Raw genomic sequence first — 16,989 nt, forward strand, 5'->3', positions numbered from 1 at the left:
GAAGCCACTGGAGATTATTTTCATGACCTCAGGGTAAGGATAGAAGCCACAAAAATCTCCAAGCATAGAGGAAAAGGTTGACTAGTTTAAGTTTATTAAAATTAAGGGGGCTTGACATCAAAGGATACCATAAAGGACCAAAAAGACACAACACAAAGTGGGGGACAGTATTTGCAAAAGAGTCAACTGAAAAAGGAGAATCCAGAACAGACGTCGCTCCTACCGATCCAAGAGAAACAGACCCGTGAGTCTAAGGACAATTGCACAAAAGGCTTGAGTGGGTACTTTTTAGGAGAGGAAAAGTAAATGGCCAACACACGTCTGAAAACGGGCCATTTTATTGGAAAGCGGAAAAGGCAAGTGAGCACCGTGGCACTGTCTCCAAAGGCAAACATTAAGATGTCTCTTGGCGCCCAGTGTTGGCAACAGTGGGTGGATGCAGTCCGAGGGCAGCCCTGTTAGCCGGGCTTCTACGGCTCAGTGTACCAGGTTCAAGAGCCCCACCCCACAAGGTCATGTCCACTTGGAATCTGTGAATGTGACATTATTTAGAAATAGTCATTGCAGATGTCATCGAGTTAAGCTGTCATACCGGAGGGAGGAGGGTGGATGCCAATCTAACAATGGTGTCCTTCTAAGAGTGAAATTTGGCCACAGAGACCCAGAGAAAGAACACCATGTGAAGACAGGGCAGGGCCTGCGGTGACACATCTACAAGCCAAGGAACACAGGGGATAGCCAGCAGCCACCAGAAGCTGGAAGAGACAAGAAAGGATTCCTCCCCCACAGCCTGGGGGAGCATGGCCCTGCCAACACCTGGATTCCAGACTTCGGGCTCCAGAACTTTGAAAGAACACATTTCTGTCTTTAAGCCACCCGGCTGGTGCTGCTTAGTGACAGTGGCTGATGCACCTCATTAACACTTCACTCCTAGAAAGATGCCTGTCGGAAGCTGCACAGTGTGGTAGGAAAAGTACACTGTGTTTTCATAACAGCAAAAAATCTGGAAATCGTCCTCACAGAGGCAAGCTGCTGAGCGGTAGGGCTGACCAGCCTCCGAGACGGACTGGACGCGAGGCGCGGAGAGAGGACGGGCTGGGGATGTCCTCCGAGGGCACTGCCAGCTCTGATCCTGGAGCCCAAGCCCGGAGCCCACAACTGGGGAGGCAGTCCACGCATCTTCATCCAACAAACATTTCCTGAGCCCTGGCTCTGAGCCATGCACAGTCCCAGGCGCTGCGGCGAGCGTGAGAACAGCAGAAAGCACTCTGCCATTAGGGACCCACGCTCTGGGAGAGACAGACGAGCAGCAGGTGGGGCGGGGGGAGGGGCAAAGATGATTTGGTGCCAGGGAGGGAGGCGCGGAGAGAGGGAGGGAAGGGGGGAGGAAGGGTGGGGGAAAAAGGGACGGAGCCCCAGGCAGGTGGAGGGAACAGCAGGTACAGATGTAGGGCGTGTTTGAGGAAGCAAATGTCCCTGGAGCAGAACCAGCTGGGGGTGTGGGAGTGGCCTGGCTCGTGCCTTTTCATCACACATACTCTCGGGGCCACTGCTGGGTGCCAGACGCCACTGGAGGTGCACTGAGGTACAGACAGGGCAAGGCCACCCCCAGAGCCTCGGGGCTGCCCCACACCTGTCTACCTGTGCTCTGAGCCCAGGCCCAGGTCAGGCTCCCAGGCCACGCATGGTCAACTCCACCAGGAAATTCAGAAAACTAAAGGCAAGAGCCCAGGGATCGCTGGCACCTGTCCACGGCACCTGACACGTTCAATCCCCCATGTGCACTATGCCACACAAGGAGTGAGACAGAGGCCGTCACCCACCCCGTCCTGCGAGGGGTCCCTGCTGCAGGAGCCCCACTGTCCCAACAACCTGGCCAGTCCCAGGATCGGGCCAGGGTGCCCCAAACCCTGCTCTGAGCTCAGGCCAGTGCCCACATCAGGACACGCTCCCTGCCCGGGCCACGGGCAGCCCCCAGCAGACCCAGGGCTCAGACGGGCGCAAGCAGCCGCACTGTTACCTGGTGGTCTGGGTGGCTGAAACAGAGCACCCTCCACTGTCTTCACGCTCGGAAGCACGGACGGCAGTGGGTGCTCATTCAGTATGTCTGGATCCGAGTGTTTGTTGGACTCGGCTTTGGTCAGACCAGTTTTTGGGGCCTTACTGTCTATGTGTTGAAAATTACAAGTGGGGAACTCTATCTTCCCGCCAGACACGGCGTTGGCAGACTGCACTTTACAGCTTCTCTCAGCCGACCTCCTGAGGGGCACAGGCAAGGTGCAAGGAAGTACCTTTGCATCTTTTAGTTTCGAGTCTTGCTGGAGAGCCGAGTGTGGAGGTCCTAGAGGCTGGTTTGGCATGGCCAAGGGGCACCTCACTTTTAGGGGCTGAATGTCCAAGAGGGAAGATGAAAAATTCACGTTGGAAATGGTCGGCATCTGCTTCTTGGCTCTCCTCACGCTAACGCCTTCCACGCAAAGGTCAGAGCCGTGGAAGGGTGACAGGTCCACAGCAGGCTAGGCAGAGGAGGGCGGCGTTAGTGCCCAGGGACCGGTGCTCCCCCCCTTCCTGTGTCTGCTGGCCGGTCTGCTGGCCGGCCCGCTGGCGGTCAGGCCTCAAGAGAAGCCCAGGCCACACTTCCCTGTGGCTGCTGGGCTGCCCACCAGGTCCCTCCTCCAGAGAGGCCCGGGCACAGGATCCCCCCACGGAACCAGAGTCCCTGGCAAAGTGACCACCCAGCCCTGCCGCCTGGCCGGCAGGAAGGCTCGCAGCAGGGAGCAGGCACCAGGCGGGACCCCTGGAGGACACGGTTCTCCCCAGGTGGGGGGAGGGCGGACACTGCAGGTCTGGAAAGGAACAGTCTAGATTCTGAGCCTGGAGGCCATGGGCCTCCCACCATTCCAAGCAGGGGGCCTCCTCGCCTGGCGACCACAGAGCTGGGGATGGCTAGGGAGGAGAGGGAAAAAAGCAGAGCGGTGAAGGCCAGCTGGGGCCAGGGAGTCCCCGGGGCTACCCGAGTTACTGTCTGCTCCCTTTGCCTGAAGTGGCCACAGCCACGGACAGTGGGCAGCAGGTGCCGCGTCCCCCCCACCCCCAGCGCTGCGCCCCTCACCTGTCTGCACAGCAGCTCGAAGTTGCCGATGTCGCAGTTGCGGTCGACCCTGCGGTCCACGACCACCTTGATGGTGTCCTCCTGCACCTGGGCGCACAGCTGGGCCGTGACGGGCGTGGACGCGTGCATGGTGGGGCTGGAGTTGATCTCGATCAGCCAGGGCTGGAAGTCGCGCCCCAGGATGAAGTCGGCCCCGTACAGCTCGAAGCTGTTCTTGCGCGGTTCCACGTGGTCCTGGGCCACCCTCATGGTGTTGGCGATGGCCCGCTTCATGGCGGGGTAGATGACGCTGGCCCACACGGCCCCGCGGCCCCTCTTCTGCAGGTACTCCCGAAACCTGGTGCTGGTCCACATGTTGTAGTAGGGCAGCAGGGGGCTGCGGTCCTTGTCGTTCTTCAGGTGCTTCTGGATGGAGTTGTTGCATAAGTGGATGGCGCTGCGCGAGGCAAGCCGCGGTCAGCCTGGGGTTCCTGGGACTCTGAACTCGTGACCCCGCCCTCGGACCGCCTCCCACCTCCCCCGCCCCAGGACCCCGGACCTCCGCTCCCCGCGACCCCGCCCCCAGACCGCCTCCCACCTCCCCCGCCCCAGGACCCCGGACCTCCCCTCCCCGCGACCCCGTCTCCACGCTGGGGCCCGCAATCCCACTCCCGGACCGCGACCCTGGACCCCATGACTCAGTCTCCAGAACCCTTATGGCTTCCACCTATCCCGATGTCCGCGCAGACACCTCCCCCGAGACCCCACCCCCGCCGACCGTCTGCCCCCACGGAACCCCAAGCCCCCGCTAACCCCGCCCCCGGACACTCTTCTCTCTCGCCCCCGCCCCCCTACCCCGCCGCAGGGCGGCTGCAAGAGGGGCTCTGATAGCTTGGGTCCTCTGGAAGTAACACCCCCCAGAGCCTCAGTTTCCCCATCTGCACCTGGCAATAGAGATGTGGCTCTTGAAGAGCTGGTCTGGTGAGACAAAGTGAGAAAAAGTCTCTGTGAAACTAATTAATTTACACTCTTGCCTTGTTCCAAACAGGTTTTGAAACAGGTAACTGGACTAGATGAGCCATGTGGCTCTGGGTAGTAAGACCCGTCCCTGTAACCCTGGAGAGGTTGTACTTCCAGAGGACAGAAGGGCCTTGGGACCTGAGATCCACGAAATTAGGGTAGTGGACCCACAGTGGACCCATTGTGGCCAGTATATCAGAGGCTGGGCCATGCCCAATCAGAAACGATTTCAGGGAATCTCCTATTCATCTGGGGTGAGGGTTATGATCCCAGATGGAGAAATGGGGCTCAGAGAGGGCAAGAGATCTGCTAGGCATCCCGTCATGGCTTGGTGGGTCCAGTGGCCTGGGGCGGGGGGTGGGGCTGGAAGGGGCTCCTTGTGCACAGTGAGCTGCCCGACCCCTCCTCCAGGCCCCCCTGGCCTGGCAGAGACGAACTCACTCCAGGAGCTGCGGGACAGAACTTCTCCCCAGCAGCCTGCCTGACAAGTGTGACTCCAAGCGTCACTTGCCAGGTGCGACTCTTGGTGTGGCCACAGCCCCTAGCCTGGGGGCACAGTTAACATGTCAGCTGAACAGCTCCCAGCCCTCTCAATTCTGAGCTGAGATGGAGAGTCGGATGCCTAACCAACTGAGCCACCCAGGCACCCCTCCCTTTCTTTAGTAGGCCCCATGCCCACCGTGCCCTTTCAATTCTGTGTGACTCCCCTGTAAACCTCCTGGTCAAGATGCCTAGGCACCCAGCCCCACACAGCGAGGGGGTCACAAGGCAGAACAGGGAAGCCTCTGGTTTGGACAGAGGCAAGGGGAATTCTCTGCCTCACTCCTGAGGCTTTGCAGAGGGGCCTTGCACACACGTCCTGCCCACTCAGAGACCCTGGCGAGGTGTGGGTTCTGCCACCCCTGGCACCCTCTTCCGGGACGTCTGAGCCTCTCCATGTGGCACCCTCCCCAGCACCATGCCCCCCAGGGGCCTTGGGATCTGGGGTGCGGCCCACACGGTCCTGGCCTTTTCTGGCTCAGGTGCTCCCCACTTCTTGTCTTGCCTGGCACAGCTGGGATCCTCAGAGGACCCCTCAGGCCATTCTCACGCCCCACAGGCTGCCTCATCAGGGGCTGAACACCCCTACCTCCCCAGCCGTCTGCAGGACCCCCACCCCAGGACTTCTGGGGCTCATAAAGAGAAAGCCCTGCAGGGACTAGGGAGGGGGTTTGAGGGGCTGGCAAGGCAGATGTCCCCTGGGAGCCTCCAAAGGCGTCCAGGCCTGTGTGCCAGCTGGACCCAGAGAGAGCAGGACAGCGCGGCGGGCAAAGTATGCACCCCAAGCTTGGCCAGCTGTGGGTCAGCATGTGAGCAGGGCCTCCACTCAGCCCTTCCAGCAGAGGGGACAGCATCCACACAGGGGGGGCTCTGGACCTGTCGCTGAGATGTGTCATCCCTGGGCCGTGCCTGCACCTTGTGGGCACATGGCACATGGAGCTTTGAGGATCTTCTGGAGGAGATTCACACATTATGGGGTGCAGAGCATGGGCTTTGAAGAACAGCAGGCCTGGGCCTGCCCCTTGGGGATTTAACCTACCCGAGCCTCCCTCCTCATTTGTGCCGCCGGTGGTGATGGGGGACAGCAGACATGGCCTGGCACCCCACCCCTTTCCCGCAGGTGTCGTGGGCACACACTGTGCCCCCTCACACCCAGTGGCACCAAGCTGATGCTCCAACCAACCTGTCCAGATTTTCCAGGGAGAAGCGCTGCGTGGAAAACCGCAGGTAGCTCTCCTTATAGAACCAGATGGTCAGGGGGTTCCAGTCAGTGACCAGGAACCACTGCCTGATGTCGAACTTGGTGTCATAGATGAGCAGTGGGGTCTCGATGTACTTCTGCACCACCCACTTGTTGTCCTTGGCAGAGAGGTGGTCTGCAGCGACCAGCTCCAGGATCTCCTCCACTCGGTTCATGCACACGATGTCTGCAAGAAGTCACCACTGAGCCCCAGGGCACGGCGTGCAGGGTCGAGCATCAGCTCTGAGGCCCAACATGGCTTTGACCCAGGCCCGGGAGGCAGCACACCTGGGTGGCCCAGCAGGGAGGGCTTTGCCCTCAGGATGGAGGCCACAGCTGGTGCCAGGCCCCCAGGCTCTCCCACCAGGGGGCAAGCCCCCAGGATTCAGGAGAGGACACAGAATGGAGAGGGGCAGGGATGGGGACAGATGTATGTTTAAAGGCAGCCAGCGAGGGGTGGCTGAGCACGAGCCCTGGGTGTGCGGTGGACAGGGGGCAGGGAAGCTCTGTGGGCCTCAGGGAGCCAGCAGACAGGGGTGGCAGGTGCCCAGGGGCCTGCGGTCTGGTGAGGCCCCCCTCCCGCGGGCGCCTGGACAAATGGGAGGGCTGCACACACACTCCGGCCCTCCTCCACTTTGCAACTTCTCACCCTCAACCCCCCAAAGTTAGGCCATGTGACTAATGGTGACCAGGGACCTCTGAGTAGAGGGGACACGCCCCCCTCTCGTCTGCTGGGTCACCACCAGACCCTCCAGCCCTCTCTTTCTCTGCCATGACAACCCTGAAGCCTGGAGGGAGTGATGTCACAAGATGATGCGAGGACTTTGGTGAGCAGAACCCCAACCGCCCACAACTCTCTTCTCATGTCAACCCATAATGGACGAGCATGAGTAGAGATGAGTGGGTCTCACCGATAGCCACTGAAGTTTGGGGACTGCTTGTTACCCAGCACAATCTGGCCTATCCTGACTGACACATCACTGGAGGGGAGCACCATGTGCAGAGGCCCCAAGGCACAAGGCATAGCAACACATGAGGTGAGCTTTCCCCACAAAAATGTAAGTGCAGTCTCTTCAAAGCTGAGACCTTGCCATCTGGAAATGAAAGACTAGGGCAAAGCAACGAACCTCTGAGGTTATCCTGGGCTCAGAGCAGCAAGGGGCCCAGGCAGTGCCCAGCCAGAAAGCCCTGCATTTGGATTTGAACAGCTGGGTCTGAGGTTTCTGTGGGGCATCCCTGGGGACGCAGGTGTCTGCAGTGGGAGGAAGGTCGGGCCTGATGGACAGGAGGAGGGAGCCACCTGCAGACGGATGCTACTATCAAGAACAGCAGGCTCAGGATGGAGCCCCTGGAGGAGCCCTGGCCCGACCCCAGAGGGTGGGCACTCAGAGGACAGCTGGGGAAGGCCAGATGCAGTAACATCTCAAATTAATACACATTTTTTTAAATCACGTAAAAATGAACCACTTATGAATTTAAAACAACAACAAAACTCTTCAAATAACTCAAGGGGAAAATAAAATATCCACAAAAAAAAATTAAAGTCTATTTAGATACTCAGGAAAGTGAGAACGTCATGTGACACAAAGACGGATGTTGCAGTGAGGGCCGTCTTGGGAGGAGAGCTCATAGACTTAAGGCTTTTGTTGTTGTACGAGAAAGACTGGAAATAAATAAGCTTAGCCTTAAAGTCAGAGCCAAGGGGGATAATATCCCTCAGAAGAAATTGGAAAAATTCAGCCTAAGGTTGGTTCTTTGGAAACGCAAATAAGATTTAAAAAACTTTGAAATCCCTGTTTTAAAAAGAACCCACAGTTTTCACCATTAAGAATAAAGAGGACACAGTCTGAGCCACAACACAAGATGAGGTACAAAGCCTGAGCCCACCAGACAAAAACCACAGACAAAAGGTACAGGCCTTAAGGAGGGGCCTCCAGGAGAGCCCGGTGATTACAGGTGAGTAAGGAACGGGAATTCCGCTGTTGCTTGAGATGGAAGTCCTCAATCCATCTTAGCAGCTAGGGTAAGCCTGTTGCCAAGACTGGGCGAGGTAATATAAAAAGAAAAGTACAGCCCAGTTTAACTTGGGAACATCCCAGTTCATTAGCAAACCTCGGAAGTGGGCCATGAAGACCAGTGTCTCAGAGCCACCTGCCCCGCAGAGAGCCCCGAGTCATGCACCTGTGCCCGGACGCACGCTGCGCTCTGGGGGCCGCAGGTGGCCACCTCTCAGCATCCAGCCTCCAACTCACCTCGGCCGCGGGACTTGGCCGCCGGCTTTATGATCCAGATGTTCCGAAGCCCGTCGATCTCCGTCTGAGGGTTCACAGACGTGATTTTATTCAGCAGAGCCTGGCACTGCGAAAAGTGATTTCTCGAATTGGAGATGAACGCCTCACCACTACAAAGCAAGATCCAGAGAGCCCGTGAGATGCCGCGAGACCCTGTGGGTATGCGTGTTATAAGTGTGTGCCTCCACTCTGTGGCTGGTCTTTGCATCCTCTGTGTAGCGTTTCCTCATAAACAGTTTTCATGTCAATAAAGTACAATTTATAGACTTGCTCTATTATGGTTAATGCTTAGTGGACTATTTAAGAAATCTTTGCCTTCCTTGTGGTCATGAAGATACACTCCAATGTTTTCCTTTTCTGTAACTTTCACCTATCACATGATACACCTCAAATTAGTCTTTATTTGTATTTAGGAGACAGGATTCAAGATACACCTTTTTTGTTCACAAGGATGCTCACTGCTCAAGCACCATTTAGTGCAAGGACTAATCCTTCCTAAGGGTTGGTCCTAAGTGACCATGTGCATGAGGATCTGCATCTAGATGCTGTTCCATGGCGCTGGTCTGGTAATGCCCCGTAACCCAATGCCACCCTGTCTGGATTAGGTACATTTGTAGTAAGTCTTGAAATATGGGTAGAAATTCTCTAATTTTGTTTTTCTTGATCAAGGTTGTCTTGGCTTTTCTGAAATCATTTGTATTTCCAAATAAATTTCAGAATCAGTTTGTCAATTCCTCCCACTCAAGCCCCCAAGAAAAATTCCTGCACAGATTTTGATTGGGATTACATTGAATCTCTAGATTAGTTTGGGAAGAAAAAAAATATACCACTGAGTTTTCTAATTTATGAACATGGTTTTATTATACACACACATACTTATTAGGTCACTATTTTTATTTAATTTTATAATGTTCTGTTTAGGGTCTTCAATTTATATTGTTATTTTTCTCTGGATATTTGTTGTTATTTGATGTTATTATAGGCTGCATTTTTAGAATTCCATTCTATGATTTTTGTTAGTGTATAGGAACACAGCGGAGTTTTGTATACTGACCTGGTGCCTACTGACCTCACTAAACTCACGTAACTTTCTGTACGATTTTTTAAATTTTCTATGTGCATAATCAGGTTTTCAGTAAATAGTTTTGCTTCTTTCTGATCTTATGCCTTTTATTTCTTTCGTTCTATACTTTTAAACTAAACAGACCATTCAGTCCATACTGAATAGCGGTCATGATAGTGGGCATTTTTGTCTCATTCTGATTTCAAGGAGAACAATTTCATTACATAGCATTAGGAAGTGTGTTAGCTTTAGAATTTTTGTACATAAGCTTTTCCAATTAAAGTTTCTTTTTCTAGTTCACTAAAAAAAAAAGTAACATGCACATTATGGAACTTCATCAATGTTTTGCATCTATTGAGATGATCATATAGTTTTCTTCTTTATTCTGTAAATGGGGTAAAATCTACCAATTGACATTCTTTCAATTTTTTTATTGTAGCAAAGTACATATAACATAAAATTTGCCATCTTAACCATTTTAAGTGTACGGTTCAGTAGTATTAAGAATATTTATGTTGTGCAACTATCACCCCCATCTGCCCCCAGGACTTTTTCATCTTCCCAAACTGAAATTCTGTCCCCATTAAACACTCACTCCCCATCCCCTCCCCCAGACCCTGGTAACCATCATCTACCTTCTGCCTCTGTGATTTTGACCACTCTAAGTACCTCATATAAGTGAAATCACACAATATTTGTATTTTTCATTTATAATGTCCTCAAGGTTCATCCATTGATGAACTTCCTTTTTAAGGATGACTAATACCCCACTGATCAACTTTTGAATGGTAAAGCAAATTTGAGTTCCTGTAACTTAAATTGGACATGAAGAAATGAAATTGTTTTTATTTATAGATGACATACCCTATATGTAAAAAATCCTAAGGAACACACACACACACACACAGTACAAAGTACTAGAACTAATAAATGGGTTCAGCAAAGTCAAGTTACAAGATCAATATAAAAAAATCAATTACAGGGGCGCCTGGGTGGCACAGTCAGTTGAACATCTGACTCTTGGTTTCAGAGTTGTGAGATCAAGCCCCGTGTTGATTCTGCACTCAGTGTGGAGTCTGCTTGGGTTTCTCCCTCTCTCTGCCCCTCCCTGCTGCTCTCTCTCTCTCTCTCTAACATAAATAAATAAAATCTTTTAAAAATCTATTATATTTTTATATTCTGCCAACAAAAAATCCTAAAACAAAATTAAGAAAACAGTTCCATTTATAATATTATCAAAAAGAATAAAACACATAGGAATACATTTAACAAAAGAAATGCAAGATTTGAACACTGAAAATTACAAAACATCATTGACATGCATTTTAAAAGATCTAATCAAGTGGATAAACAAGTTTGTGGACATTAACACATTCTTTTTTTAAAAAAATTTTTAGTAGGCTCCCCAGGTAGAGCCCAAAGCTGGGCTTGAACTCTTGATCCTGAGGTCAAGACCTGAGCTGAAATCAAGACTCTGATGCTCAACAGACTGGGACACCCAGGCACCCTCACAAAATTAACAAATTCTTAAATAACCAATGGATCAAAGAAGAAATCACAAGGGAAATTAGAAAATACTGAGAGACAAATGAAAATGAAAACACGACATACTAAAACATATGGGATTGCTAGTTGTGCTAAAGGGGAAACTTACAGCTATAAAGGCTTACATTAAAAAAAAAACAAGAAAAATCTCAAATCAACAACCTAACTTTGCAACTTAAGAAACTAGAAAAAAAAATAAACTAGACCCAAAGCTAGTAGAACAAAGTGATCAATAAAGATTAGAGCAGAATTAATCAAAATAGAGAAAATTAATTAAACTAAAAGTTGGTTCTTTGAAAAGATCAACAAAATTGACAAACCTTTAGCTCAATGGACTTAGAAAAGAGAGAATACTCAAGTTATCAAAATAAAAAATAACATTGGTGACATTATTACTGATTTTACAAAAACAAAAAAGATTATAAGAGAGAACTATGAACAGATGTACACCAATGAATTGGATAACCTAGATGAAATGGACAAATTCCCAAGAAACACAAAACCTACCAAGACTAAATTGTGAAGAAACAGAAAATATAAATAAATTTATAACTACTGAAGGGATTGAATCAGTAATTAAAGTAATCAAAAATCTCCCAAATAAGAAAAGTCCAGGACCTGACAGCTCCATGGTGAATTCTATCAAACAATTTGAGAAGAACCATATGAGTCCTTCCCAAACTTTTCCAAAAAATGGAAGATGAGGAAACACTTCCTAACTCATTCTATGAGGCCAGGATTACCCTGATACCAAAGCCAGACAAAGACACTGCAAGAAAAGAAACCTACACACCAATGTCCCTTATGAACATTGATGCAAAAATCCTCAACAAATGCTAGCAAACCAGACTCAGCAGCATGTTAAGGGATTGCAGTCCATGACCAGGTGGGATTTATTCCAGGAATGCAGGGATGGTTCGACATCTGAAAACCAATTACTGTAATGTATCACATTACCAGATGAAGGGGAAAAAACCCACATGACCATCTCAACTGATGCAGAAAAGACACTTGACAAAATTGAACACCCTTTCCTGATAAAAACACTCAACAAACTAGGAATAAAAGGAAACTACCTCAACATAATAAAGGCTGTATATGAAAACCTACAGCAAATGCCATACTCAATGGTGAAAGACTGGAAGTTTTTCCTTTAAGATTAAGAATAAGACAAGGGGTGTGCCAGGGTGGCTCAATCAGTAAAGCAAACAATTCTTGATCTCAGGGCTGTGAGTTCAAGTCCTGTACTGGGGTCCACATAGGATGTAGAGCCTACTTAAGAAAAAAAAAAAGAATAAGACAAGAATGCCTACTTTCTTTTTTTTATTATTTTTTTAAAGATTGATTTATTTATTTTGAGAGACTGAGAATGAGAGAGAGAGAGAGAGAGCGCACACATGGGAGTGGGGAGGGTCAGAGGGAGAAGCAGACTCCCCGCAAAGCGGGGAGCCCGAAGCGGGACTCGATCCCGGGACTCCAGGATCATGACCTGAGCCGAAGACAGTCGCTTAACCGACTGAGCCACCCAGGTGCCCAAGAATGCCTACAGAGTAATAGAGTAATAGAAATTCAACAGAGTAATAGAAATTCTAGTGAGAGCAATCAGACAAGGAAAGGAAATAAATGGCAAACTAGAAAAGGAGAAGTAAATTATCTGTTTGCAGATGATATGATTGTATATGCAGACAATCCTAAAGATTCCACCAAAAAACCATGTTACATCTAATAAGTGAAGTACAAAGTAGCAAGATACAAAGTCAACAAACAAAAATCAGTTGCACATCTATACACTAGCAAGGAACAAACTGAGAAGGAAATTATGAAAGCAATTCCACTTAGAATCACATCAAAAATAATCAAATACTTAGGAATTAACCAAGGAGGTGAAAGGTACAACAAAAACTACAAAAAAATTGCTGAGAGAAATTAAAGAAGACATAAATAAATGGAAACACATCCATGTTTATGGATTAAAAGATTTAATATTGTTTAAGATCTTAATAGTACTCAAAATACCTACAAATTCAATACAATCCCTATTCAAAATCCCAATGATGTTTTTCACAGAAATAGAAAAACCCATTCTTAAATTCAAATAGACTCTCAAGGGATGCCAACTAGCCAAAATAATCTTGAAAAAGAAGAACAAAGTTAGACGACACACACTTCTTGATTTCAAAACTTAATACAAAGCCACAGTAATCAAAACAGTGTGTTACTGACATGAAGACAGACACAAGAGCAATGAAATAGAATAGAGACCCCAGAAATAAACCCTCACATATATAGTCAAATGATTTCTGACAAGGGTGCCAATCCTATTCAATGGGGGAAGGGACAGTCTCTAACAAATGGTACTGGGAAAACTGGATATCCATAACCAAAAGAATGAATTTGGGTTCTTACCTAAAACCATGTGCAAAAATTAACTCAAAATGGATCAAAGACCTAAATGTAAGACCAAAAACTGTGAAAATCTTGAAGAAAACATAGGGCAAAATCTTCAAGACATTGAATTTCTCAATGATTTCTTGGATATGAGACCAAAGCACAGGCAACAAGAGAAAAAAATGGACAAATTGGACTTCATGAAAAGTTTTTAAATGTGTGCATCAAAAGATATAATCAACAGAGTAAAACGGCAAAACCCATAAAATGAGAGAAACCATTTGGAAGTTATGTATCTGATGGGGGCTCACATCCAGAATGTGCAGGGAGCTCCCAAAACTCAACAATAACATGCTAACTTGATTCAAAAATGGGCAAGAGATGTGAACAGACACTTCTCCAAAGAAGACATACAGATGTCCAATAAGCACATGAAAAGATGCTCAATACCACTAATCATTAGGAAAGTGAAAATCAAAACTATAGTAAAATACCTCCTCACATCCATGAAAATAGATATTATTTTTTAAAAGCACAGAAAATAACAAATGTTGGTGAGGATGTAGAGAAATTGGAACCCTTGTGCACTGTTGGTGGGGATGTAAAATGGTGCAGCTGCTGTGGAAAATAGTACAGAAGTTCCTCAAAAAATTAAAAATAGCATTACCATATAACCCAGAAATTCCATTTCTGGGTACATACCCAAAAGAATTGAGAGCAGAATCTCAAAGAGATATTAGCACACCCATGCTTACAGCAGCATTATTCACAAGAGCTAAAATGTGGAAGCAACACAAATGTCCATTGACAGATGAATGAATAAGCAAAGTGTACTATATACATACAACAAAATATTATTTATCCTTTAAAAGGAAAGAAACTCTGATATCTGCTACAACATGGATAAAACTTGAGGACATTATAAATGAAATAAGCCAGTGACAAAAAGACAAATCTTGTATGATTCCACTTCTGTGAGGCACCTGGAGGAGACAAATTCATGGAGACAGAGAGTAGATGGTGGGGGCCAAGAGCTGGAGAGAATATGTGGAGCTGGCGTTTAATGGGGGCAGGGTTTCAGTTCTACAGGATGAAAAGAGCTAGACTGACGGTGCTGATGGTTGCACAACACTATTGAGGTACTTAGGTGACTATTTTAAAATGGTTCAGACAACAAATTTTGTATGTTTATTTTACGACAATTAAAAATGGAAAACAAGGGGTGCCTGGGGGCTCAGTTGGCTAAGTGTCTGATTCTTGATTTTGGCTCAGGCTGTGATCTCAGGGTTGTGGGATTGAGCCCTGTGTCGGGCGCTGGGCTCAGCGCCAAGTCTGCTTGGGATTCTTTCTCTTGCCCTCTGCCCCTCCCCCTACTTGCACGTTTTCTAAATAAATAAATAAATAAAATCTTCTTAAAAATAGAAAATATATAGAGAGAGGTGAAATAAATGACAAGAGTATAAGGAATGAGTAGAGAGCGAATGGAATCCCACTGCTGTGATGCTGTTTGGGAGCCAGTGAAGGTCTGACTGAAGATAAGCAATAATAAATCAAGAATGTATACTGTAATCTCTAAGGTAAACCCTGAAACATAAAAACAAAATTGTGTAACCAGAAACCAAATACAGGAGATAAAATAAAATGATTAATAAGAATTAGGATGCTTCCTTATTTAGGTCGTAAGTAGTAGGTAGTGGCTAGTCATTATGCCTGTTATGACAAGTGGGAAAAAAAACCAGATAAATTGCAAACTTCATGTTTCTCAAAACATCAGAGGGTTGTGGATGTAAAGAGGAATAGGTGAACTACATCTAGGCACAGAAAAGCCTTTCTTGGGTGAACTGAGTTTGTTGGCCATTTTATTCCCCAAGAATATTTGCCAAATCCGGGTGAAGGTTGAGATTTAGGCTTGGCATAAGCCGAAGGATTTTCTTAAGGAATGAGAAGCCACATAGCCATGTCAACTGGCATGAAAGACCTAAGTCTAGTAATGCTCAAAACACATGGCCAGTTTTTCCCAGGGCACGAAGATGGTGTGTCTGGGCTGTAACGACAGTGAAACCTCCCATTCCCGTGGTACTTGGGGAGAAGTCTCTCCTGGGGGACAGGGTCTTCAACAATATCTTTCAGTTTCACTCCTGAGACACTTGACACCAGAATGCGCTGAACCTGCCCAGAGCTGCAATCTGGCCCTGCCCCCTGCTAATTGGTTGAGGACATCAGCTGCACACACTGTATCTACAACAGAGGGAAGTGTGAGCCCCCTCTTAGGAAACAGCATAAACTTCTGTCGGTACTTCCTTTATGGACAAGGTGCAGCACACGAAAAGAGACCAAGAAGAGGCTGAAAAACCTGACGGAGAGTAAAGTGCAAGGACAAGCGGTACAAGGACATCCCAATGCTGGAGCTAGAATTGGGCAGGTTACAATCAGCCTGGACACTGCAGAAGACAAGGCTGGGAAACCTTAAGATGGGTTGATAGAAAATACACAAACTCAGACTCAGGGAGGAAAAAGGAACGAGGCAAACAGGACAGAGCAAAGAGACGTGTGGAACAGTCACACAGCGGCTGTGCATATAACTGGAGCCCAAAGAGAGGAGCCGAACGAAGCAGAGCAGTACTTTGAAGACAGTGGCTGAGAACTTTCCAAAATTGACGAAAGATTCCAACCCACATATTTAAAAATCTCTAGGTAGAGGACATAACAAAGAAAGCCACATCTAGGCACAATAGAGTCAGACTTCTGAAAAAGGAAAAACGGGGGTGCTGGGCCTCTAGGCTGTGAGGGATCCAGCCCTCGGGGGAAAGGCGGAAAGCCAGGCTCAGCCTTTGGATTCCCAGGCACCAGGGGGCACCGAAGGTCCTGGAGAGTCAGGAGCGCTGGGCCAGGCAAGGCCTCTGCTGGTCCTGACTATCCGGAGCCCACCTGTGGGGTTCAAATGAGGTAGAAGACATGAACAGTGTGGAAAGTGCTTGAGGAGATGGTACCCAAAGGTGCCCCCAAGGAGGTGTCATCCTTTTGTAAGCCAACAGCGACTTGGCGGGACAGGCACCAGTGAGTGAATCTGGGTACCCCACCACCCAGACAGATGCCCCAGTCCCCAGACAGGTGCTTCAGACGTCCCAGAGGTGGGACTTCCTTAGACAACTCCTGATGCCCGCCCCACATCCCCCCTTTAGGTGAGCCAGCAGGGTGCGTGCTGACTCTTGCCACCGAGCTCCAGGCGCGTCTTACTGAAGGAGGGAGTAGTACTGCTCTGTCAGGTCCTTCCACTCGTCTTCCGTGAGGCCCCTGGTGGAGTCCTCAGAGACGTCGATGCCCTCATGCTCCAGCTGCCCCAGGTAGGCCTGGCACACCTTGCACGCAGTGTCCACGAGCTGTCCTGAGAGGCCCGTGAGCTTGGATTCGGCATTCTCGGAAGCTGAAACCCAAGCACAGGATGTGAGTGGGGACCACCTGGGGCACTGCACAAAAACCACCCCAGCCCTCTGAGCGTTCTCTGGGCAGCCAACCCGGGCTCCAAGCACGCCTCCCCCCGCTGCACACACCCTCCAACCAGACTCAGCCCCACGGGCGACCATGCAGCACCACTTCCAAACTTGCTACAAAACCTGTACTTTTCTGAGCACACACTGTGTAGTCAGTAAGTACTTGGGCGGGCGATCCTGCCTGATGCCCGCAAGCCTGTGCGCGCTTGGTGGCTGCCTGCGTCCGACCTCTTATGCAGCATCTCATGCTCCTGGGACCCGTGGGTCTCAGGAAGCACTGAGTGCAGGGAGTTCTCCCGTCCAGGTAAGAGCAAACCTCC

The 16,989-nt window shown here is 49.0% G+C and overlaps 1 protein-coding gene across 1 annotated transcript in view; it reads right to left on the reverse strand.

Annotated features, from left to right (window-relative positions):
• Nucleotides 1–1,784: 1,784 nt before the first annotated feature.
• TTLL8 (tubulin tyrosine ligase like 8) overlaps nucleotides 1,785–16,989 on the reverse strand; it is a 44,435-nt gene continuing 29,230 nt past the window's right edge. The window contains exons 8-12 of the mRNA XM_088025748.1: nucleotides 16,416–16,602; nucleotides 8,144–8,292; nucleotides 5,835–6,078; nucleotides 3,113–3,548; nucleotides 1,785–2,516 (exon numbers count right to left, since the gene is read on the reverse strand). Of these exons, the coding sequence (XP_087881874.1) occupies nucleotides 1,785–2,516; nucleotides 3,113–3,548; nucleotides 5,835–6,078; nucleotides 8,144–8,292; nucleotides 16,416–16,602 (1,748 nt within the window). The remainder of the gene's footprint in view (nucleotides 2,517–3,112; nucleotides 3,549–5,834; nucleotides 6,079–8,143; nucleotides 8,293–16,415; nucleotides 16,603–16,989) is intronic.

The sequence above is a fragment of the Eumetopias jubatus genome, unplaced genomic scaffold (genome assembly GCF_037043125.1).
Source record: "Eumetopias jubatus isolate StellerSeaLion01/CBP00866 unplaced genomic scaffold, mEumJub1_p1.0 scaffold_8, whole genome shotgun sequence".
Classification (NCBI taxonomy): Eukaryota; Metazoa; Chordata; class Mammalia; order Carnivora; family Otariidae; genus Eumetopias; species Eumetopias jubatus.